The sequence below is a fragment of the Setaria viridis genome, chromosome 9 (assembly GCF_005286985.2).
Source record: "Setaria viridis chromosome 9, Setaria_viridis_v4.0, whole genome shotgun sequence".
NCBI classification, from domain to species: domain Eukaryota; kingdom Viridiplantae; phylum Streptophyta; class Magnoliopsida; order Poales; family Poaceae; genus Setaria; species Setaria viridis.
This window is the reverse complement of record NC_048271.2, coordinates 4,995,649-5,019,383: the sequence shown is the minus strand read 5'-3', so window position 1 is coordinate 5,019,383 and position 23,735 is coordinate 4,995,649. Positions and strand designations below refer to the sequence as shown.

The window sequence follows — 23,735 nt, the reverse complement described above, 5'->3', positions numbered from 1 at the left end:
GTCTTATTGTATTTTGCATTACTTTTGTTGTAGATTAAATGGCACCTAGCAACACCACCGCATCGTTTGCTTTGCGTTCGGTCCTTGAGAAGGACAAGTTGAATGGAACAAACTACTCGGATTGGATCCGTAACCTGAGAATTGTTCTCAGGGCTGAGAAAAAGGAAGATGTTCTAGACACCCCACTACCACCAGTACCTGTTGATGATGCATCTGCTGCCGTTAAGGCTGCTTACAAGAAGGCATTTGATGCTAATCTTGAGGTAAGCTGCCTTATGCTTGCTTGCATGGAGCCCGAGCTGCAGATGCAGTTCGAGACAAATCATGAGGCACACGATATGATCGTGGCGCTCAAGGACATGTTCCAGACACAGGCTAGGACCGAAAGGTTCAATGTGTCCAAAGCCTTTCTGGAGTGCAAGTTAGCAGAAGGCGCAGCAGTAGGACCACATGTAATCAAGATGGTTGGTTACACTCAGCGATTGGAGAAGCTGGGCTTCCCAATGGGCAAAGAGTTGGCCACTGACTTCATTCTTTCATCTCTTCCGCCTAGCTATGGGAACTTCATCTCGAACTATCATATGCATGGGACGGAGAAGGGTCTGAATGAGCTGTGTGGTATGCTCAAGACAGCAGAGGTAGACATTAAGAAAAGTGCTAGTACCAGCCATGTGATGGCTGTACAGAACAAGCCTACCTTCAAGAAGAAGGGCAATTCTTGGAAGAAGAAGGGTAAGGCTGGAGTGTCCAAGCCAAACCCAGCGCCCAAGGCTAAAGCTGGACCTGCTCCAGATAAAGAGTGCTTTTACTGTCATGAACTTGGTCACTGGAAGAGAAACTGCAAGCAGTACCTAGCTTCGTTGAAGAACGGCGTAAGTAAGAGTACTTCGACCTCAGGTACGCTTGTTGTTAATGTTATAGACAACATATTTCTCGCTGATATGATTATTAATTCTTGGGTATTTGATACCGGATCGGTTGCTCATATTTGCAATTCGATGCAGGGAATGATAAGAAGTAGAAGCGTGGAAAGAGGAGAAGTTGATTTCCGCGTGGTCAATAATGCAAGAGTTGCTGCGTTGACCGTCGGGACGATGCAACTCCACCTCCCGTCAGGATTTATTATGGAGTTGAATAATTGTTATTTTGTTCCTAGTTTAAGTCGAAACATTTTGTCTCCTTCATGTTTGATGAAGGATGGTTATTCATTTGCGAGTGAAAACAATGGTTGTGTGATCTCTAAGAATAATATGTTTATGGCTTTTGCACCCATTGTGAATGGATTATTTGTTTTAAATCTTGATGGTTCACCTGTCTGTAATGTAAGTGCTAAAAGGTCTCGGCCTAATGATTTGAGTCCTACCTACTTGTGGCATTGTCGTTTGGGTCATATAAGTGAAAAGCGCATGAAGAAGCTCCATTCTGATGGACTTCTAACTTCGTTTGATTTTGAATCATACGAGACATGTGAGGCTTGCTTGCTAGGCAAGATGACCAAGACGCCTTTCACAGGATTTCCTGAGAGAGCAGTAGACTTGTTGGAATTCGTACATAGTGATGTATGCGGACCAATGAGCACGACGGCTAGAGGAGGATTCCAATACTTCATAACTTTCACTGATGATTTTAGTAGATATGGCTATGTCTACTTGATGAGGCACAAGTCTGAAACCTTTGAAAAGTTCAAGGAATTTCAGAATGAAGTTGAAAATCAGCGTGGCAAGAAAATTAAGGCCTTACGATCTGATCGTGGAGGCGAGTATTTGAGCCACGAGTTTAGCAATCATCTAAAGAGTTGCGGAATTGTTCCACAATTTACGCCGCCTGGAACACCTCAGAGAAACGGTGTGTCCGAGCGACGTAATCGAACTTTGTTAGACATGGTTCGATCAATGATGAGCCAGTCGGACCTACCGTTGTCATTTTGGGGATACGCTCTAGAAACAGCAGCTTTCACACTAAATAGGGTACCATCTAAATCCGTTGTTAAGACACCATATGAGATATGGACTGGAAAGGTTCCTAGTTTGTCTTTTCTAAAGATTTGGGGATGTGAAGTGTTTGTCAAGCGACTTCAGTCGGACAAGATAACACCCAAGTCGGATAAGTGCATTTTTGTGGGATATCCAAAGGAAACTTTGGGATATTATTTCTACAACCGATCAGAAGGCAAAGTGTTTGTCGCTCGGAATGGGGTTTTCCTAGAGAAAGAGTTTCTCAAAGGAGAAAAGAGTGGAAAGACAGTGCATCTTGAAGAAGTTCAAGATGAGCCAATCGGGCAAGAATCAATGAGTGATGCTAACGTAGCAGAACAAGTTGAGATACCCATGGCAAGAGAAGCACCGCCACAACCACGAAGGTCGGCAAGGCTCCGCGAAATGCGGGAAATATTATTGTTGGACAATAATGAGCCTGCGACATATGCAGAAGCAATGATGGACCCAGACTCCGAAAAATGGCAGAGTGCCATGCAATCCGAAATAGAGTCCATGGGAGACAATCAAGTTTGGAACTTGGTTGACCCGCCTGATGGTGTTAAAGCCATAGACTGCAAGTGGATCTATAAGAAGAAAAAGGACATGGATGGAAATGTTCACATCTATAAAGCACGACTTGTCGCAAAAGGTTTTCGACAAGTTCAAGGAGTTGACTACGACGAGACCTTCTCGCCCGTAGTGATGCTTAAGTCCATTCGGATTATTCTAGCTATAGCTGCATATTTCGATTATGAGATATGGTAGATGGATGTCAAGACAGCTTTCCTGAATGGAAACCTAGCTGAGGACGTGTATATGATACAGCCCGAGGGTTTTGTCAATCCGAAAAATGCTGGAAAGGTATGCAAGCTTCAGAGATCCATTTATGGATTGAAGCAAGCATCTAGGAGTTGGAACATTCGTTTTGATGAAGTGGTCAAAGGGTTTGACTTCACCAAGAACGAAGAAGAGTCTTGTGTTTACAAGAAGGTTAGTGGGAGCTCTGTAGTATTTCTAATCTTATATGTGGATGACATATTACTGATTGGAAATAACATTCCTATGCTTGAGTCCGTAAAGACTTCACTGAAAAATAGTTTTTCGATGAAGGACTTAGGGGAAGCGGCATATATTCTGGGCATTAAGATCTATAGAGATAGATCGAGAAGGCTTATAGGTTTGAGCCAAGATACTTATATTGACAAAGTGTTGAAGCGGTTCAGCATGGAAGAGGCAAAGAAAGGGTTCTTGCCTATGTCACATGGCATACATCTCAGCAAGACTCAGTGTCCTTCGACTGCTGATGAGCGGGATCGCATGAGTAGAGTGCCATATGCCTCGGCTATTGGATCTATCATGTATGCAATGATAAGTACTCGCCCAGATGTTTCATATGCGCTAAGTATGACAAGCAGACACCAATCTGATCCAGGTGAGAGTCACTGGACAGCGGTGAAAAACATTCTTAAGTACTTGAGAAGGACTAAAGATATGTTCCTCGTCTATGGAGGTCAGGAGGAGCTCGTTGTAACAGGTTACACCGATGCTAGTTTCCAGACCGACAGAGATGATTCAAAGTCACAATCAGGATTTGTGTTCACGCTAAATGGTGGTGCTGTTAGTTGGAAGAGTTCCAAGCAGGAGACGGTGGCCGATTCTACGACAGAAGCCGAGTACATCGCGGCTTCGGAAGCCGCGAAGGAAGGTGTTTGGATAAGGAATTTCCTCATTGAGCTTGGTGTGTTCCCGAATGCGTCCAGCCCATTGAATCTCTACTGTGATAACAATGGGGCAATTGCGCAAGCAAAGGAGCCAAGGAACCACCAGAAGAACAAACACGTAATGCGGCGATTTCATCTCATTCGAGACTTCGTTAACCGGGGTGAGATCAAGATATGCAAAATACACACGGATCTGAACATTTCTGATCCGTTGACAAAACCACTCCCGCAGGCTAAGCATGATGCGCATGTAAGAGCTATGGGTATTAGGTACCTTCTAGATTGACTCTAGTGCAAGTGGGAGACTGTTGGAGGTATGCCCTAGAGGCAATCATAGAGATGATGATATTCCATTTGTATCCATGATTTGTATGTTGTGTTCATTGAATATCCATTAAAGGCTACTTGAATTGATTTGCAATTATGTGAATTGTATGTGAAACTCTTTACTTGTATGGTTATTCTAAAGTTGTCCCTAGTCGGAGTTCATGTGAGGACACACATGAATATTAGACTAGCACATGTATTAGTTGATGACTATGTTTCACAAGTCATGGACATGGAGATGTTGAACTAATAATGTGGACACATGTGGAGACATGTGTTAGGACTGACCCAACGCGAGAAGTAGTTCTCTCTTTAAACAACATATACGCTTTGTCCTTAGACCTGAGATTGTCGCATGTATTCTAGATGTGGATCGACCTACTTAGGGGCTATCAAACGCTACGCCGTAACAGGGTAGTTATAAAGGTAGCTTTCGGGTTTGTCAAGAAGCATGCTATGAGACATGGTCAATCAAGATGGGATTTGCCCCTCTCTGATTGAGAGTGATATCTCTGGGCCCCTCGAGTGATCGGATCCGAAAATGCATGGCCATGCTACGTACGGTTAAGATTTAACCTACAAAGGGATTCCGAATCACAGGATCGAGAAAGAGCGGTCGGCTTGAAGCTAGACCAAATATCGTGAGGCAAAGGGAATAGCATGTATATTATGTTGTGATGGTTCGTCTGATATGATCTTCGTGTGCGTATAGGAGTTGGCACGTCTTGCTAGAGGCCGCTACCGACTATTGGGCCGAGTAGGAGTACTCGGGACATGTCTATACGTATCCGAACCCATAGGGTCACACACTTAAGGGGTTGGAAGCCCAATTCGGATCTGATCCGAGTTGGATTAGGTTTAGGAGTACTAATGGGCCTCGGATCCAGAGGCCCATCAGGAACCTCTATAAATAGAGGGGTGGGGGCGCCCTAGGGTTGACACCTTTTGGCAAAACACACCTGCCGCGCCTCCCACGCCCTCGCCTGTTGCAACTCGCGGATCTAGCAGTCCGGCTTGCGACGCTTCCTCCCTGCACGTGTGGATACCTTGGAGGTGTTGCGCCTGTAGCACTTGGACGAGCCATCGACGAGCCGCCGACAAGCCACGACGAGCCGCCGACGAGCCACGACGAGCCGACGACGAGCCGCGGTACCGGAGGCGATCTTGCTGTGCACGTGGACGAGCTGCTGAGGAGCTGCTGGACGTGATCGACTACGTACGACTACGTGATCGTCTTCACTGCATCGACGCATATCTACATCTTCCGCACCAGTAGTGCGTCGAGTGGTAATCCCGTGATCCTTATACGGTAGTTCTTCCTGGTTATACGCGGTAGAAATTTTGATTTGCGCTAGCGTAGCCTACCTCGTATCCCAACACTTAGCGGTGAGGGGTCGGGCGTGTCCGACCCTGGGACCATGGGTCGGGCGAAACAAAGTGGGATGCTCCCTGTCCATGCTGAGTCGGCGGAGGTCACTGTCGCCGCAGGTGGACCCAGACCCTTATGACCTTTGTTTAAGGGGCATAAGGAGGTCGTTAATATTTCCCCCCAACAAGAAGATAAATGATAGGAAGCAGTAATTATTAGAATGAAAAGTAGTTACCTCAATTCGGGTTGTCCACCATTCATCATCGCAATCGATGGTGCGGGTACTGTTGTTCCACCCGGTACCACTCTTGTCCTTTAGTTTTCTTCAATCCTTGTACTGCCTCTTAAAGGCATTAAATTTGTTCTGAAGCTGTTTGCAGGAATATTTCCTACCCGTCTGTTGTTTAAAATTTGTGTATAGGTTGTGCCAACCTAGCTTAGTTAGGCCCTTTTTGTTGTAGTTGAGCTTATTCTTCTCATCAATGCAGAGGTCCAGGAATATTTTTGTAGTGTTATCATCCTAGTTGGTACGGCCTGCATCCATCTGTGTGCAAGTTTGAATCATATGCCTTCCTAACTACAAGGTTTGTATGGCACACACGCAGTAGCAAAGACAACATGCAAGATAGGAAATATGATTTATCAGAATGTGCACAAATGAGGTGGAACTGATGCTTGCCTCGTTGTGCTTGCGTCTTGCAGGAGTTCTATGCAGCTCGTAGCGACGGGCTTCAGGTGGAGACCATGATGATGTAGAAAATCTTTTTAGTTTCCTTTTCTTTTTCCAGAAATCAACTAAAAACAAATGGTAATGCATGTGTACCTCCTGGATAAGGAAACTAAAAAGATTTTCTCTGCATTCTAAATGCAGCTACCTTTCTTATCCTTCAAATAAAATTTGATATTTTTCACAACATCAGTAGTAACCTAGAAAAGATGTGCAGTGGTTCCCAACATTCCAAGCACAGATGAAAATTTTCTTCTGCAGAAATATTTTATTAACATTTTCACACACAAGACGAATAGAAGAGAACTGCACATACAAGCTTATCCTAAAGAAGCTGCACTGATGAATTTCTAAGAAGCTGAGCATAGATTTCATGATCTTTAGAATGAGTTCAGTTCTCTTTTGAAGAAAACATAAAAGCATTTTCCTTGTTATTTTGTTATGTGAACAATATTGTGCAAAGCAGATCCTTAACTGAATCATACTCTCACAAGATGAATCGCTTGACTTCAATGTCTACCTGGACTCTAGCTCTGAACATTGTGCGAACACCTCTGCAACTGACATCACAGGTTTAGTCACACTTCATTGCCCAGCTACCGTGGCAAATGAAACTAAAGGGTCGTCTGTTGTTTTGACACAAGCATCCCTAACGATGGACGATGAGGTTTACAACATACCCTTGACAGAGAATGGTAATTATAGTTCCATTCTATACGCTGGAAGCTGCAAGTTTAAGGAATAAGTCGTAAACTTACTGATACAATGTCCTTTGCAGATGCTGCAGTCCCCAGTTCTGTGAAGAGCAACAACCAGAGGGAGCTCACTTTGGCGCCTCTCTTTGTGCCGTCAGAGCTTTGTTCAGAGAAAGACTACAGAATTAATCAATATTTTCAGTTTGTTCCTTCAACTAAATCAACATTTTCAGTTTGTTGTTTAAACTAAATCAACACTTTCAGTTAACCGAATCATTTGTACTAAAATTAAACATGTCTAACACAAGGAATAAGGATGGAACCATGTATCAAGAGAGAAACTATGAGATCGTAAGATGCAAAATGGCCAAATGAAGGTACCAATCCAGCGATGCCGGGGAGCCACTGGCGCCAGTGGATCCAGACGTGATTTCCTGCCCTTGCGCCGGCAGCTCCGTGGGCGGGCGGGCGACGATGGCAGGGCGGAGGGCAGCGTCGGCGGGCCGGCTGGCGACGGGGGAGGGGCCGGCCGGAGGCGGGGTGGGCGGCGGCGGATCGGGTGAACGACGACGACGGAGATGGGTGGGGCGGCAACGGTGGGGCGGAGGGCGGCGGCGGGGCAGGGGCTGGGCAAAGGCGCGGTGGGCGGCGGCGGATCCGTGGGCGGGCAACGACGGCGGGCCGGAGGGCAGTGGGGGAGGGCCAGGCGAAGGCGGGATGGGCGGCGGCGGATTCGTGGGCGGGCGACGACGGCGGAGCTGGGTGGGGCAGCGACGGCGGGGTGGAGGGCGGCGGCGGCGGGGGAGGGGCCGGGCGGAGGCGGGGTGGGCGGCGGTGCCAGGCGAAGTGCGGGGCGTCGGTGGGAGGCGACAGGAGACGGGGAAAAGGCTGTTGTCGGGGGGAGGAGCCAGGCGGAGACGCGGTGCGAACGCGGCCTAAAAAATAAGCGCAACTGTTCGGCGGGCTGCTGGGCTGTTACTGTTTGGGCCGCAATCGAACGGCTGGGCTCTACAGCAACAGCTGCAGCCCACCAGAGAATCTCAAGCGAACATGCCCAAAGACCCTACAAACCTGCTAGAGTTAGACTTGGTCAACTGGAATGCATGTTATTGTTAAACATACGGAGCATGCTAACTGCGAGTTTTTGGCTTCTATCGTTTTCTAGTAGTAACAAAATGCTCTTTGGCCGGCAGGATAAGATAATTTTACCCACGTTTTGGAATTTGGAGGATATTAGCATGAGGCTATTTGTGAAGAAACCTAGCACGAGCTCTACTGACTACGAACCTCATGTTACAAATTCCCTCGAAAATTTGAATGCGCCTCTCTTTCAAGAAAAAAAAACATACCTTGTTTCTTTAAAGTATGAAAAATCTGCGGTGTGTAATTCTTGTTGTCAGAGAAACCCATTCCATGTGCAATTTGACCTACATCAAATCGTACAAAGTAACTACAATGCTCAACTATCAACGGGACATACCGATATAGCAGTGGGCGAGTGATTCAGAATTTCAGATGCGGAAATGCCCAGAAACATCTCGGATTCTGGACCTTGCCATTCCCCCAGCCCAACAATTTGCTAGTGCGCGTTGTTGGCCCACGTCAGCCCGTGTGAGCGAACTGCCGGCCCATTAAGCGGTCCGTCAATTTTCGGCTCGTAATCAAATCGCCCTTAAGGCCACGCGAGACCAGCCCATCCGTGCCGCTTCCGCACCGACACCCGCCGCCGCAGCTTCCCGCCCAGGCGCCCACGACGCTCTCCGGCGCGCGCCCAAAAAATTCCCCACTCCCGGTTGCCGCTCGCCGTTCGCCCGTTCCCCTCCCACCCGCTCCCCGCCTCTCGCCGCCTAGGGTTCCGACGACATCCGCGCCGCGTGCCGCCCGCCGCCTTCCCCATCCGAGATGTCGCAGCCTGTCACCCCGCGCCGCACCACCCGCTCGTCCGCCGGCTCCGTGTCCGATCCCGCCTCCCCGTCCAAATCCAGGCCCAAATCCACGCCCAGGCGCCAACTCATCCCCGCCGCCGCGAAGGAGGAGGGGGAGGATGAGCGGAGCTCCATCAACGTGCTCCTCGAGGCGTTGCCCGGCCGCCGCGCGCAGGCTTCGGACCTCCTCCGGCTCCTGGCGCCGGCGCCGGCGCTCCCTTTGCTCCTCTACGGGGGCGCCGCCACGGGGAAGACGCGCGCGCTCCTCCTCGCGCTCCGCCACATTCGCCCCCGTCCGCAGCGCGTCGCATACGCCGCACTGCGCTCCCTCCCGTCCCCTCGTGCGCTCTTCGCGTCCCTCCTCTCCCAACTCAGCCCGCCGCCGTCGTCCTCCGCCTCATCTCGCCAGCGCGTCCCCGACAAGCCCTCGGACTTCGTCGCCGCCCTCCGCGACGCCCTTGCTGGACTCTGCGCCCAGGGCGAGGCCGTGTATCTGGTGTTCGATAACTTGGAGGTTGTTAGGAGCTGGGAAAAGGGCGGCCAGCTTCTCGCCCTCATCCTCCGCCTCCATGATCTCCTCCGGTTGCCTCAGGTCGTGCTCGTCTATGTAAGCAGTGCAACGCCTGATGCCTACTACTCCATGACTGGCTCTGTTGAACCGAATCACATTTACTTCCCGGATTACACAGTGGACGAAGTCCGCGATATCCTGATTCGAGGCCATCCTAATCCGAAGCTGTACGCATCATTCCTTAGGTAAGGGATGCATCATAATTCTGGCTTTGTGTTAATTTGATCCCGGGTAGAATCAAATAGCAAGCAGTATATTTGGCATGGTTTGGTAATGCCTCAGCAGCATGGTTGGATTGGGATTACTAAATCGTGCTATTTTTTTTTCCATTCCTCTTGTTGCTTGGCAGTGTGGCGCTGACGCCATTATTCCGGGTAACAAGGAGGGTTGATGAATTGGGGGCTGCACTGGAGCCACTTTTCAGGAGGTATTGTGAACCACTAGGGGATTTGGAGGCAGTTCCGGATGAGAGCATTAAGAGGAGGTTGTTTGAACATATTCAACCACATTTGGCTGTTGCTTTGAACGAGACATTCAGTGTTCCCATGAGGGCTTCTGTGGATCAATTCAAGGATGGCAATTCTGGTGGGAAGGCCAGCACTAAAAGGCAGTTCGGCAGTAGAGATAGTTTGTCAACTGAATTGGAGTTTCACATGTCTGTTTCTGCGAAATACTTGCTATTGTCAGCTTTCCTGGCTTCAAGGAACCCAGCTACTCTTGATGCAGCTTTGTTCGATTCAACTGGAGGGTCGGATAATCATAGGCGCAAGAGAAAGTATGCCACCTGATGTCATCTCTTGACTTGCCAAAATTTTAATTATCTTATCAGTTATTAAATGCTTACATCATTGTTCTTGGTATAGGAGCTCTCAGGCCTCGATGAATATGAAGGACACCATGGTTGAAGAGATGCTTATGAAAGGCCCTGGTACATTTCCTCTTGAGAGGCTCTTGGCTATATTTCAGTGCATTACATCAGTGTCAGAAGATGCTCTCAATGATGTTGAATGTCCTGATAGTATGATGAATGGAAGTGGAATGACTGGTTTGATGTCAGATGTTCTTTTGCAATTGTCAACACTGTGCAATTCGAATTTCCTCTCCAAAAGCCGGAGCTGCCCACTAGAAGGCTCAGCTAGATATCGATCTAACATTGATGAAGATTTAGCTCTCAAGGTTAGCTTCTTGTAAGATTCATCTTTATGACACTGGTTGTGTTATGATCATTTTGTGATTTCTTTGTCATATTATTTACAGGTTGCCAGGAGTGTTAGTTTTCCCCTCTCGAAGTATATCTACAGAAGATAGCCTTTGCATCCTTAGTCTAGGCTGTAACAACTCTCGTATTGTTGCCTTTAGATTCTATTGTAATAGCTTCCTGAGATCTGTCTAGTTTCTTTGATGGTAGAGCATCGAGGGACAGAAATTGCTAGATGCCCCATGTTCTTTAGTTTCTTGACTTTCTTTCATCTCATTTCTCGCTCATACATGGAGACATTGAGTATGGTACCCAGTCCTGGTTCTAATGGCAACTGAACATTTCTGAGCTTCATTGAAATGCCTCAGAAGTAGCATTTTGTTGACTACTTGTGCTTCAGAAAGAAAGAAAAGAACCACTAGCAATTGAATGTTGCAATGTTTGTTTATATTACTAGATGTTCTTTTCTAAAATATTTGAATGCAGTGGCATCATATCAACAACTACTTTTGTGTGGCACCATAATTCTGTCTGAAACATCAGTGCCACTTTGTACAATATTTCTGTATTTATCTGTATGTAAGTCAGTATTTTATTTTCCATTCACAAACCTCCAATTGTATCACCTTTTTTTCTAAAAAAAAATTATGCCTTCCCTAGTAAAATCCACATCATTGTAAAAATATTTTAGTCATGTTTGTCACACTTAGACCAACCTTATGCAATCAATTGAGCTCCTTTGGCTGCACGTAATATATAATTAAGTGATTGATCAAACAACAGTAACTCCAAACTACCCTTTTTTGGTGTAGCTCATTGTGTTATTTGCAGGCTGATTGTTTTTACTAGTGTGACATTTAAAATAGCTATCAAAAGCAGTGCATATCCCCAATCCCTCTCAGTATCTGGTTCGAAGTTTAACATTGGCAGATGATCGCGCTCTTTGATGTACTGATTCATGGTGTTCTTGCTTGTCCAAGTTAACTGGTACAGACAAGGTATGATCCTTTCCTTGTAAGCCATTCAGTCTAATGAAATATTATCTAAAATGTATATCCTATACATATTTTTCAATTTGTTGTGAAGATCTGTAATAAGTGCTATTCATTAAGTCGTACATAATAATTACAATAATATCTTTTAAGCTACGGCAACCTGATAGGGCTGCATGATGCAAACATATCACCATGCTTTTAAATGCCTCTTACTACCTAAGAAATTGTGGCGCATTAGGATGTGCCTTTTGGCCCAACATTTTTTATGTGGTGCAGTAGGGTATGTATGATACAGGGAATTAAGTCCAGTAGACAAAGGAATTACTTTATCTCCAAGAATAATTAAAATTAAGAATCCGATGTTACAGTTTAGTTTACAAACAGCTCCGCAATGCTCTCTATTTCATCTGATATAACCTTAATGATACTACACAACAACTAGATGTTCAAAGTAGAAACAAAAATAATGTATGGCTTTATGTCAGGAGCCTGCATCATTTTCCCTGAATGGACAATAAAAATGCAATACTGCATTATGATAGTTGCAGATTTTGGTGGTGCAACGATACTGTTATCTTCCTTGAACAGGCGGCATTGCACTGCTAGGTTTCTCCATGTCATCTAAGCTTGAAGCATTGAAGCTCTTCATTGGGATCCCATTGCTGGTTCCATCAACAACATCACCCTTTTCTTGAAGTTGCAAGGCAAATTCAAGTTTCCACAAAACGTCTCCCATTGATGGACGGTCAACTCCATAGTCAGCAAGGCATTTCTCAGCAGCCTCAGCAAACATCTCAAGTGAATCAGGCCTGATTTGTCCTGCAATGTGAGGATCAATTATTTTATTAAGCTCTCCCTTGCGGTACCATGTAAGGGCCCATTCTGCGAGGTTCACTTGGTCTCTTGGAAGTGCTGGGTTGATGGCTGGCCTTGCACACAACACCTCAAAGAGTACCACCCCAAAAGAGTATACATCTGATTTCTCCGTTAGCTGTTGACGTCTGAAGTACTCTGGATCAAGGTAGCCAAAGCTTCCTTTGACAGCAGTGCTGACATGGGTTTGCTCAAGGGATGGAGCAGCTTTTGATAGGCCAAAATCAGCAACCTTGGCCACAAAATTTTCATCAAGGAGAATGTTGGTAGTCTTGACATCACGGTGAATTATGCCCTGAGCTGCACCTGTATGAAGATAATGCAGGCCCTTTGCCGCCCCAATGCTAATTTCTAGGCGTTGCTTCCAAGAGAGAGGCTTCAGGTTCGTACCACCATAGAGATGATCCCTCAATGGACCATTTGACATGAACTCATAAACCAGGATCATCTCATTATTCTCATCACAGCAACCAATGAGTGAAACCAGGTGTCGGTGACGTAGCTTTGACAACATTTGAATTTCAGTCAGGAACTCATTCATACCTTGATCAGAAGATGGATTGCCTCGCTTGATAGCCAGCTTTGTGCCATCCTCAAGAACACCAAGATAAACTTTTCCAAAACCACCAACACCAAGGACATCCTTTTCTTCAAAGTTTTTTGTGGCTTTCTGAATTTCAGCGAAGGTGAAATAGCGGCCTAGTCCATAAGCACTAGATGCAAACAGGCTCGAAAAACCACTCTTGGTCCTTGTGGAGCCAAAGCGATTTCTGGAGAGCCTGCTGCAGCTGCTCATGAAGCTTGATTGGCTGGAGTTGAGTGGAAGGAACCAAGAATGGAAGCTATTTGTCTTCTGCCATTCTGGCCTTCGGTTTCGCCTGCAGCATATTACCATGGCCAATGCAGCTGCAATCACTGCCAAAGCAAGACCTATGCCGGTTAGTGTCCTCTTACCAAGTTGTGAGCTTGTTTTTGGTGAAAAAAGGCCATCTAAGCTGTTTGCTTGGTTGCTTATCTTCATGACTTCAAGTCCATTAAGGATGGCATCAGTGTTGCTGGAGTCGGTAGTGCTCGGGCCAACCTGCACTAGAAGGGTGGAGTTGATGATGCTGGATGAGTCCACAGTAAAGTCCTGGTAGTAGGCTACTGCAAGCCCCATTGTCAAGCTTGAGAGGTCGAGGTTGGACACACCCATCATGCCATTTATGTAGACATTGAAGTAGAGGCTATTGAGTGCCTTGCTTATAATATCACAGAAATGTAGGCGGATGAGGTACTTGAATCCTGGCTCTGCTTCCATTTCCCAAGTTATGTTGAATCTTGCTTGCGAGGTATTTGTCGAGGCAGTCTGCTGTGCTGTTGAGTAGATGAATGCTGGAGCAATGAGTGGTGTGATGGTCTTGTCATCAGGATACTTGATGGTTCTAGGAGGAACCCAAGCTGCTTTTGCTGCTGCCTCAAGCTTCAAAAAAGGTGCATCTGGTAACCAGATCCTGCCCAGTGTGTCATTGAAGGCTGTCACGAGTGCACCTCCCATGTTCAGCCGGTAGACTACCTGCAATGCATTGTTGGAGATGTCAAATTGTTCCTGGGGAGGCAGGCTGTTGGTGGTATTTGGAATTAGGCTGGGTGGTGCAGAGACAACCTCAATAGCATTGATGAATGCTATTGAGTCCTTTTTTGGGGTGAAAATGATCTTCAAGTTGTCTCCCTGGGTTACGACAATATACTCCCGAAGGACAGGATTTGGGGGACTGGCAATGATGGAGAAGTCATGGAGAAGAACCATATTGTCAGTGAACACAGAGAATGTAGCTGTGGTGAGGTTGTATTGTTTGTCAGGGATAGGTAAGAAGTAGAGACGGATCCAATGGCGACCAGGCTGCGAGACAAAGAAACTATAAGTTGAGACATCCGAAAAAACTCTTGCTGACAGATAGAGTGGGGATAATGGTGAAGCAGCAGCCGGATAATTGTTAGCAGTGATCTTGATGTCCACTGGGGTGGACAGAAACGATGCCGACTCTGGATCAGAACGGAATGTCCTGCCATCATCAAGCTGCACAGAACCAGATGCTCCACAGCTAATGAGGTAGTTGTCTCGAGGTACAAATGAATCCTTCGGTGATGCAATTGCATTGGTGCTGGTTATACTGATAATGGCAAGGATGGAGAGGATGATGAACTTTGGTACTCTCTTCCTCTCAAGCATGCTTCTGGCCATCTTTGTTGATGTTGGCATCAGAAGCACTAGCATGTAGCAAAAACTTTGTGGTGACTTCTCATGGGGGAGGAAAGTGGTCTCTGGATTGAAGAAGAGGGAAAGGATTCAGGGATGACTGAGGTCTTTGGTTGGCTTTTGGAGGGAATGGATTGATTGATTACTGAGATATATGGTATTGGTTGAGTGCACGTCCAGATGGATCAGGTTGTTACCAAAATATCATGTTGAATCAGTTACTGACCATTATCGTCAATATTCTTTTCGGAGCTCATACAGATGGCATGTAGATGTTTAAATGTGTTCTGAAAAGGGAGCCTACAGGCCAATAGCTGCAATATACTGTGGCTGGAATAATTCAAGTAGAGCTGTCTAGGTATTGCACTCATTAGTTTTCTTAAAAGTTAGCTGTATCGTGTTGGTTTGTTTCAAGTAGGTTAAGATTTGGAATCTGAGAGCTCTTTTCTTGTGATGTTTGTTGTAGGGTAATAGCACAAAAACTAATCAATATAATCACCGGTTGGTACTTGGCTGTGGCCCCCAGCTAATGGCTTAAGTAATCACAAATCAAATTGTCGCTTTGGAAAACAAGGTTAGTTTGTCAAACACAGTTATAAGGGATGGCTATTATTATCCTAAAATTTAGTGTCCCATTACTTCTGTATCGACATCGCTAACCCAACACAGTTATCTTTGTTACTATGCTTGCATATCTTTCAGGAATCACAAACTTGATCTTCCTGTGCAATGCCTTGGATAGCATCATCTTCTTCTTTTTTTTCATTTTGTTCCTTGTCATGCAGACATTATTCCAGCAAATCATGCAACCCAAGTCATTAGCCATCTGCCTGTACATGATCGATTATTATGGTCTAACAAAGAGTATTTGGCATTCTGATTTTATTTATATGTGCTGAACTAGACAGGGTGCACCTTTGTGACTTTGGTCCAAAATAATGTCCGATTTCATGTTGGACAGCTGCAGCTGTAGATCACGTAAGTGGCTCTCCATTTCTCTGCTCACATATCTTTGTTTGACCAGCTTATTAGTGGCACACCAATAACTTCAGCTGCTACAATCCATTTATTATTGCTTCTTTGAAAAGGAATACGAACCATTCAATTGTTTAGTCAAAGCCTTCCTTTCATTCTTTTTTTTATCATGTTTTAAATAAATAAGGAAAATAGAAGTGTGATCTGCGATCCTGAACATGGGGTGCACGTCTGTCGTAGTGTAGTTTGACCACATGTACCTAGCATGGCTGCGTTGTACAACAATGGAATTTGCAGGCTCAGTGTAGGCCCATTGTTTGTCTGATTAGGGCCTTCCAGATTTCCTGGACCACAAACCAAAGCCCAGTTGGGGTTGTGCCATGGGTGTAATCTTTATTGTTACTTTTCAAAAAAAAATAATTCTCTTTATTGTTAACGTTTCTTCACAAACAAAAGCGAGCATGCCTTACTACTGTTAATGCTAGTATGTGTCTTTAAGCTTTGCTAAGTTAGAAATTGCTGTAGCATTTGTGATTTTTTTTCACCATATTCCAAACTGTGTTTCTCAATATTTCAGTTTTTTTATGCTATCCAAAACCGATGTGATGTCCCTTGAGATGTTGGGTTACTCCGCCTTTTTTAAGTTTCCTGTTCCTATGGGCACGGATCGATGCATGTATCCACTTCAGTACAACTTAATTAATTAATTGTTCAGTTTGTCTAGCTCGAACTGTAAGTTAACAAGTTGAACTGGAGTATTCCGGGCCCATCCTTACCTAAGTTAACAAGTTACCTGTTCCAATCCGGTGATAGGTGCTTTGGTAATGAGATCAACAGGGGTACTATCTTATAGTTATGTGCAGTGAATGTGAATTTGTGAACTGGACTGCAGAGTGCATCTCTTCCTGTGCTGTCTCTTTCTGTAACAAACAAAGCTGGGTTAACTTTTGGATCTAATTAAAAAAAGGAAGAGACCAGCAGCTGTTATTTATCCTTTGCCCAATTACAAGCCAGGTAGGCAAGAAAGGAATGGGGAACCCGTGATCTGTTGGGCCATACATGCACAAAAGGAGACAAGTTAGGCTTGATAAAATCAAATGAAGGTAGGCCACCTTCTGCGACCTGAACACACATGCACAGGCATGTTCTTGTTATCCGTGCGACCTCGCTCTCATTCCACAAGCACCCTTCACGAGCAGCATACCGATTGTCCTTTTGTTTTTGGTATCTCATGACTCATAGCATACTATAATTCTCATATCATGTGTCTGGGTTGTGATGTACTTAGTATCTTCTATTATGTCGCAGCCAACCCAAACCGTTTGCGTCCTAACAAATGATGACTAAGAGGTACGAACAGATTATGATTGATTACAGGCTTATATATTCAGGATTTCAAATTTATCTATATTTTTGGCTGTTTGTATCGGAAGAAACGAATCTGATTTTGTACTATATGTTTTTCGCTAACTGATTAATGGGCCCTTATTTGACTGTTATGATGTTAACAGCTCAGCCTGCAGAAGCATCTTGCAGTAAGGATGCTGCAAAGTACTATTTGGCTTCTATGGTGAACAGGCCTTTGGAGTTAAGTAGTTAACAAAGCTTGTAAATCACCTACCTGATACCGTGATACGCGAGTCAGTGATGACGAATGCGAAGGTGGATGGCTGAAAAAAAGAAGTGTTTGACTCAACTCTCAACTGGTGTTCTTCCATCGCTTGAAATACTCATTCGCCGTGAGTAGGCCCACATTAGGACGTGAAGTTTTTTTTTAACGAACCGGCGGCAGGGGAGCGCCGTTATATTAAAAAGAGGATAGTCTAGATGGGTGCAAACAAAGTCAACATTTACAACGCTTCACAAAGGTGTGGAAAAGCGCTCATGCTTAAGAAGAAAAACTTATTGAAGTGCGCCGGCAGCTGTCCTAACTACGCCGTGGTAGAGCTGCAAAGTGTTTTGCCCCCGTCGCGATCCACATAGAGGCTTCATTCTTGATGGTTTGTGTGATTTGCTGTGACGTAGATTCTTGACGATCGAAAATCCTTGCATTGCGTTCCTTCCAAATAACCCAGCATACGAGGAAGATAAGGGATTTGAGGTCACTCGCGAAGTCTGCTAGGTTTGTCCACCATTGGTGGATAGAAAACTGCAGCGGCCAGTTCGTGGGTCGGAGGTCGTCATTGGTCACCCACGTCGCTATCTCGTTTCATATTTGCTCGGTGAAGTGGCACTTCGCGAACAAATGGCAGCCTAACTCCTGTTCTTGTCTGCATAGGGGCCAGTGTCCTGAATTTGCCCAACCTCGCGCTTGTAGCCTGTCTAATGTCCAAAACCGGTTTTGAATGGCCAACCAAGCGAAAAACTGTTAGGACGTGAAGTCATCCTCTGAAAGTTTGTTAATTTTGGATCTTGCGTGTTTTTCTTTTCCAGGCTCCTGTGCATCGCGTTTCCTCATGGCAAGGACACGTCGAATTTGGAATTTGCGGCCTCAGTTAGGCAAGCACAAGTCGTAGGAGCTACGGAGCAAGGATCCTAAAGACCCGTCCTTCTGATCTGACCAAGGATTTGACTATGCGCTCATCTGGGTATGCGTATCTTTCATTCTTTCTCATCACCCGTCAGTCCAAGTACCAGTTTGCATTTCCTTGCATGCTGCAGTGATCCTTTTTCGTTTGGTACTGGTTGGTCTGACGGATCACGGATGACCTCCGGCTTCGTTCCAACCATCCATTTGATTCTTGCACCGTTTCTTTACTCATGTAGCTAGCACGAGATGCCTACACAGAACAGAAGGTCCTGAGCCGTTCGTCCTACGCTAGAAAGCAACTGTAGATGCCTCCTGTTCCTTTGCCCTTTCCTAGTTGTCAATGTCGAGGAGCTCTTGGGTATGGCCATTGAGGCTTCCAAAACCATCTCTTTTATATAAACCACGTTGTCCTGGTAGATGTACACTGGTTGTACCATACGCCTTCATCACGTACGATTGTATGAAGAGGCGCGACAAGCCGACGCACGCGAGGTTGGAACTTGGATGTACGCAGGTACAGGACACGCGACAAGCCAAGCCACGCCTTCTTCTAGGGCTTCTCGGCATGTCGGATTTGACCCCCACAGTATCCGAGGCCCGAATAAACAAACCAGCCAGCCAGCCCTGTTGTAGGATGCACACGTGAGAGAAGGAAGAGAGAGAGAGAGAGAAGAAAGAAGCCCATGAGCACTTCGAGCCCACCTGGGGTTCGGCCCGCCCGAGAATCACAGGTAAGGGAGAGAGCGAAGTCCCAGCAAGAAAAAAGGGAAACGACAAGTCCTACGCAAACATGTCTCCCATGTGGGCCCGCTGCGCATCGCGGTCGTTGGTCTGTCGCGTAGGCGGCGATGCGGGGACAAGGCTAGGGTTAAACGACCGACCAGAAACCAGACATATCTGTGCACCTAATCGCCTCCTCTACGCACAGCCAACAGGCACAAATTGCACAAACTCGTGAATAAAGCCACGGCGGCTACGCTTGCCTAGAGGGAGCTGGTGGTTTCATGCAGCGTTCACAAATGCCATGGCCATACCTCCCGTACCTCAAGGCTCAAGATGTTGCAGCAATTTTGCTGCCATACAAAAAAAATGTTAAAATAGCAATGTACCGCTGTGATGCTGTCTGCGTTGATCTTGATCGGAAGTAAAATTTTGTAGCATTTTTATTGTTAAAATAACATTGTACTGCTGATAGCTTTTTTTTTAAAGTTTTGTAGGTTTTATTTCCAAGGGTAACTATTTTTTGCTGTGTGTGTTCAATACTACCAGATACTAGTGTATATATTCAATCTTATCTTGATATGTTGTATAATTGCAGCCATTGTTTGCATGGATCTAGAAAAATCTAACATTTTGCTGCTTTTAGCCAAACAAAAACCGAAAGCCAGAACCAGCCCAACTTTTGATTTCTTTCACGTCGTTTTACCCACAAGTCGTCAGAAGGGAAATAAGTACATAAGCATGGTCCATGAGTTGAGATAGTACACTATATCAAGTGCACTAACCCAACTCATGTTTGCATAATTATGCAATTCATGGTTTGGTATGTTTTCTCGAGATCATTTATGGTTCTTTTTTCCAAACAAAAGAAAATATTTACGGTTTGGCATGTTCCACTGACAATCTGGTCCCACATCCGGCTTCCTTCACTCCAACCTTGTGTTTGTGCTGCTCTCTTGTACACAGTGGTCAATAGATTGTTGTTGCCTATAGATAGGAAACGAACAAGCACAGACGACTCATGGACTCATGGTCCCCTTCCATCTGATCTGAGCTCGCCCCGTCTCTCTCCAATCTTGTGCAGCTCTCCCAAAACCCCTCAAAAGTGGAGGCGTGTTCAAGTGTGTATGAATCTGAGCACAGAGACACGGAGCTCAGAGACACAGAGCTGTGGCAGAAGGCTACAAGGCGCGAAACTTCTTTGACCGGAACAGAGCGCCCCGACTGGTACCAATCGTCTCTCCCCTTTCTTCTTGCATCTGAAATCGCCATCCATCTTGTTGCCACATCCCACATCCTTGTTCGTGACTCGTCATCTCCCCTGCTGCAGTGCCGGTGACCATGGTGAAGGAAGAGGAGATCGTCGCGGAGGCGGGAGGGCGAGGCTACATGGACTTGCTCGGTCTCGGAGGAGAGGACTACTTGCTGTGCATGTCCCCTTCCTCCTACTTCTCTTCCAGCGTCGTCTCCACCGCCACGACCACCAGTGCCACTCCCGCCGCCGCGTCGTCTCCTACCTGCTCCTCCTACCTCGACCTGGCTCCGGCTTATCACCAGATGCTGAGCTTCGCCGGCCAAGGGCAGTACCATGGTGGTGATGGCATCTTTGGCTTGCAGTACTACGGCGGTGATCAGGCGATTCCGATGGCTGTTCCTGTTCCGCAGAAGTCAAGCCCAACCACGGAGTGCTCCTCCTCCATCTCCTCCATGTCGTCCTCGCCGCCGGCGACAACAGTCTCGGCCATCTCCAGCCCAAAGCCACAGGCTTTCAAGGTGCGTTTTCAGTCTTGAGGCAACTGTTGCTACGGCGAACCTGATCGTTTCTTTACGCCTTCTTTGAGGAAAAAGCCTGATGATTTCTTGCATTGTCAAGTGATGGTTCGGATGGTGTTTCTGTTGGCCTTTGCACGGTTCATGGATGATTCTCACTGCAAGTTCTGTATTATACTCTAACAAAATTTCCTGCTTGGTTGATTATTGGTTGGGTTTGTTCTTGTGCAGAAGAAGGGATCGAGAAGCAGTGATCAAAGAAAGGCTGCGCCTGCTGCTGTTGCTACTACTGCTGCTACGAACAAGAGGCCCAGGGTTAGTGCTTTCCCTCTGCTTGAGTTGAGTGCCAGTAGTACGGTGTGCTAATCAACTGTGGTCCAATCTGGCACTTTGATCAGCAGACCAAATTAGTGAGCTGCTCTTCCTTGGTTCAGAAAATTAGTGAGCTGTTCTTGTTCTGCAAATCAGTCAGTTCGTTGGGTCAAAAATTAATAACTTCACTTTTGTTAGGTGAGGAAGGAGAAGCTCGGGGAGAGGATCATAGCTCTGCAGCAGCTGGTTTCTCCATTCGGAAAGGTAAAGAAAGTGAAAAAGGCAAAAGCTTCAGGCTTTTGGCGATACGCTCTTTACTCGCTCCCTGCACTTGCCTTTCCGCGTTTCCTTGATAGTGCAAGCGTCGTAACAACTGAATTAACTGCGGCACCGTAGCTGCGATCTGTTTACTTTAACCCTCCTTTATCCTGCTGTAAATAAAACTGGAACACCAGCAGAAGCAAGCAGGCTGCTCAGCGCAACACAGATTGCCAGTGCTTCCTGACATATCTACTCTGAGGCAACCAGAGGAAGTGGTCAGAGAGCCATACATTGATACGCATGAGCAGTCACCAATGCGTAGATGAAGGCACCGTACGGTCCTCTTGTTTGCATGCAACATGCTAGGAGTACTACTAGTAGTAACAGCAGCAGTTAATTAGGGCAGTCTGATTAACCTAACCCTGTCGCCTCTTTTTTGACCTTTGACTGACGGGTTGATGTAAACTGCATGGACCCGGTCCTGCTTTGCCGCTGCCAGTCTGATACCGCCTCCGTTCTGCACGAGGCGCTCGGATACATACGCTTCCTGCACGACCAGGTTCAGGTGCGCTGTTTCCTACTCTCTCTCTCTCTCTCTCTCTAGTCTGTACAATGTGTCAATGTGCTCGTGTCAACGTAGATACATACAAACAAGCGCGGTGCACCATGCTTGGTTTCCTGCCATGCCTACGTTTCCCAGTGCAGTAATGTCTGTATCTTATGCGTGTACGCGCCGGCGTGCACTGTGATGGCTGCTGGTCTGGTAGCTGGTAGCCTGGTACACGCACTGTTGGGTACTTACTGGCTCTGGTCGCTTTTCTTCGTGTCAGGCTCTGAGCTCGCCGTACATGCAGCAGCGCCAGCCGGTCTCGGCGCACGCTCCGGTAAGCACCGCACTCCAAGCCGAACTGGGAGTAGTGTGTTTCTTTCGTTCAGAAAGCCTAATTACCTCCAGTAATTATGAACTTTTTATTAACAGCTGTGCTCGTACTCTGCTGCTGCATTGTGGCAGGCGCCGGAGAGCGCGGCCGGGACGGTGGTGGAGCCGCCGCGGCCGACGAGCGACCTGAGGAGCCGGGGGCTGTGCCTGGTGCCGATCGCGTGCACGGAGCATGTCGCCGGCGGCGTTCACGGCCACGGCCACGGCAACGGCGCCGACCTCTGGTCCGTGGCGGCGGGGATGGCGAAGGCGGCCGCGGAGAACAAGGCTGCTGCTGCTGTCGGAGCGCTGCCTGGTGGTGGTCATGGTCACCACGGGCACCTGGCCTAGCTGACCGACCGCGACACACTTAGCTTTACAGATTATGTGCGGGGTTAAGGCTTTAATCAGGCTCTTTTGGAGGGGTTTAATCAGTTCCCGTACTCCCATCAACTTTTGCTTAAAGTAAAACTTTTGGGAGGGGCTGCTGCTGCTTTTGCTGGAAAAGGGCGCGGGGATCCATATTTCCGCAGATGCCACAGCGCATCAGGCAGGGGGTGTGTATATTTTGGAGGGGGGTTTCTTCAGATTAGCAGTAGAGAGAAGACAGCGATGCGACGATGCCGAGATCTTGGGCACGAATGTCTCTGTGGTGTCACGCCTCACGACAGGCATTGAATGAATGTTGCTGCAGCCGAGATGATGCTTGCTTGGGAGCAGTGCAGTGACGGCTTCGGTATCTGTTATCCGATTTCCTCTCTGCTTGATCTTGATAATCGGTTTGCCGTCCTTGGAAGTTGGAACTGCACAATGCTTAGGCGTCCTCCGATGGTACGAATTAGCAAGAGACAATCCTATAAGAGATAACCCTTCGAAAACAACCTCTCGCTTTTAGCGCATAGCTCTCACTTTTATTTTAGCACATAGCTGGTATATGATTGAACCAATCTTGAAGTACATGTATAAGATTATCTTTTAATATAAGATTACCTTTTAATCAAGGGACAACTCTTCCCTCTACTATTAAAATATAAGAAAATATTCTATGATCTAACCATCGGAGGAGGTCCTCTTTTACTATGCTAGCTCTTCCATTTTTTTTTACCTTCTTCTCCCTCTCGACTCGAATTGCTGTGAGAGCGGCAGGAATAAATCTTCCCCGCTCATTTGGAGACTTGAGGCCTTGAGTCACTGTGAGTGTGCAGTGTTCATCCCGACCAAACGTGCAGTGCTACGATCGGCTTCCATAGCTTTTGGGCGAAGCCGGTTGAGAGGACAAGCGTCGCCAGTGGCTCCAAAAAGGCTAGGCAAGGAATCAGTGGCTCGGAAAGGACCGTGGAAAGGTCGTGCTCATGTAAAGGACGGCGTTCTCTGATGATTTTTCGACTCGGATTTTACTCTATTTCAAAGGCAAGAGAGGGTGTAAAATTGTAAAAATGGTAACCTGACCATCACAGGCTTAAATGTTGTTGTGGGCCAAGAAAGCCCAAAACGTACTGCTTGCTTGCTTGCTGGGTTAAAGAGTTCGATTCGTTTGGGCCTTTTTATTACTTTATCACGGTAATTGGTGGGCTTGTGAGTGCGATCTTGTAGTAAATTTGAACAAAGAGGCTCTCGTGAAGACAATCCATG

At 46.6% G+C, this 23,735-nt stretch overlaps 3 protein-coding genes across 4 annotated transcripts; 2 read left to right on the top strand and 1 right to left on the bottom strand.

Annotated features, from left to right (window-relative positions):
* Positions 1–8,594: 8,594 nt before the first annotated feature.
* Positions 8,595–10,894, top strand: LOC117835353 (origin of replication complex subunit 5). Its single transcript, XM_034714716.2, has 4 exons — positions 8,595–9,496; positions 9,661–10,086; positions 10,175–10,487; positions 10,569–10,894. Exons 1-4 carry the CDS (start codon positions 8,718–8,720, stop codon positions 10,617–10,619), a joined length of 1,569 nt encoding a protein of 522 aa, XP_034570607.1. The 5' UTR covers positions 8,595–8,717; the 3' UTR covers positions 10,620–10,894.
* Positions 10,895–11,825: 931 nt separating this feature from the next.
* On the bottom strand, positions 11,826–14,914 carry LOC117835351 (probable receptor-like protein kinase At5g61350). The gene has a single exon (XM_034714715.2). It carries the CDS (start codon positions 14,632–14,634, stop codon positions 12,076–12,078), a length of 2,559 nt encoding a protein of 852 aa, XP_034570606.1. The 5' UTR covers positions 14,635–14,914; the 3' UTR covers positions 11,826–12,075.
* A 4,893-nt stretch (positions 14,915–19,807) lies between these two features.
* Positions 19,808–22,849, top strand: LOC117836228 (uncharacterized). Of its 2 annotated transcripts, none has more exons than XM_034715614.2 (7): positions 19,808–20,068; positions 20,172–20,614; positions 20,843–20,926; positions 21,122–21,187; positions 21,684–21,749; positions 22,015–22,068; positions 22,164–22,849. In XM_034715614.2, the coding sequence occupies exons 2-7, from the start codon at positions 20,183–20,185 to the stop codon at positions 22,452–22,454; spliced, it is 993 nt and encodes a 330-aa protein (XP_034571505.1). In that variant the 5' UTR covers positions 19,808–20,068; positions 20,172–20,182; the 3' UTR covers positions 22,455–22,849. The 2 variants fall into 2 exon arrangements, with proteins under 2 accessions (XP_034571505.1, XP_034571506.1); XM_034715615.2 differs by having other exon boundaries at positions 19,811–20,068; positions 22,197–22,849.
* The last annotated feature ends 886 nt before the right edge of the window (positions 22,850–23,735 follow it).

Coding starts and splice junctions, on each gene's coding strand:
- LOC117835353 (XM_034714716.2), top strand. CDS start 8,718: ATGTCGCAGCCTGTCACCCCGCGCCGCACCACCCGCTCGTCCGCCGGC. Junction 10,087..10,174: donor AATCATAGGCGCAAGAGAAA/GTATGCCACCTG, acceptor TTCTTGGTATAG/GAGCTCTCAGGCCTCGATGA. Junction 10,488..10,568: donor ATGAAGATTTAGCTCTCAAG/GTTAGCTTCTTG, acceptor TATTATTTACAG/GTTGCCAGGAGTGTTAGTTT.
- LOC117835351 (XM_034714715.2), bottom strand. CDS start 14,634: ATGCTAGTGCTTCTGATGCCAACATCAACAAAGATGGCCAGAAGCATG.
- LOC117836228 (XM_034715614.2), top strand. CDS start 20,183: ATGGTGAAGGAAGAGGAGATCGTCGCGGAGGCGGGAGGGCGAGGCTAC. Junction 20,615..20,842: donor CAAAGCCACAGGCTTTCAAG/GTGCGTTTTCAG, acceptor GTTCTTGTGCAG/AAGAAGGGATCGAGAAGCAG. Junction 21,188..21,683: donor TGGTTTCTCCATTCGGAAAG/GTAAAGAAAGTG, acceptor TGCCGCTGCCAG/TCTGATACCGCCTCCGTTCT.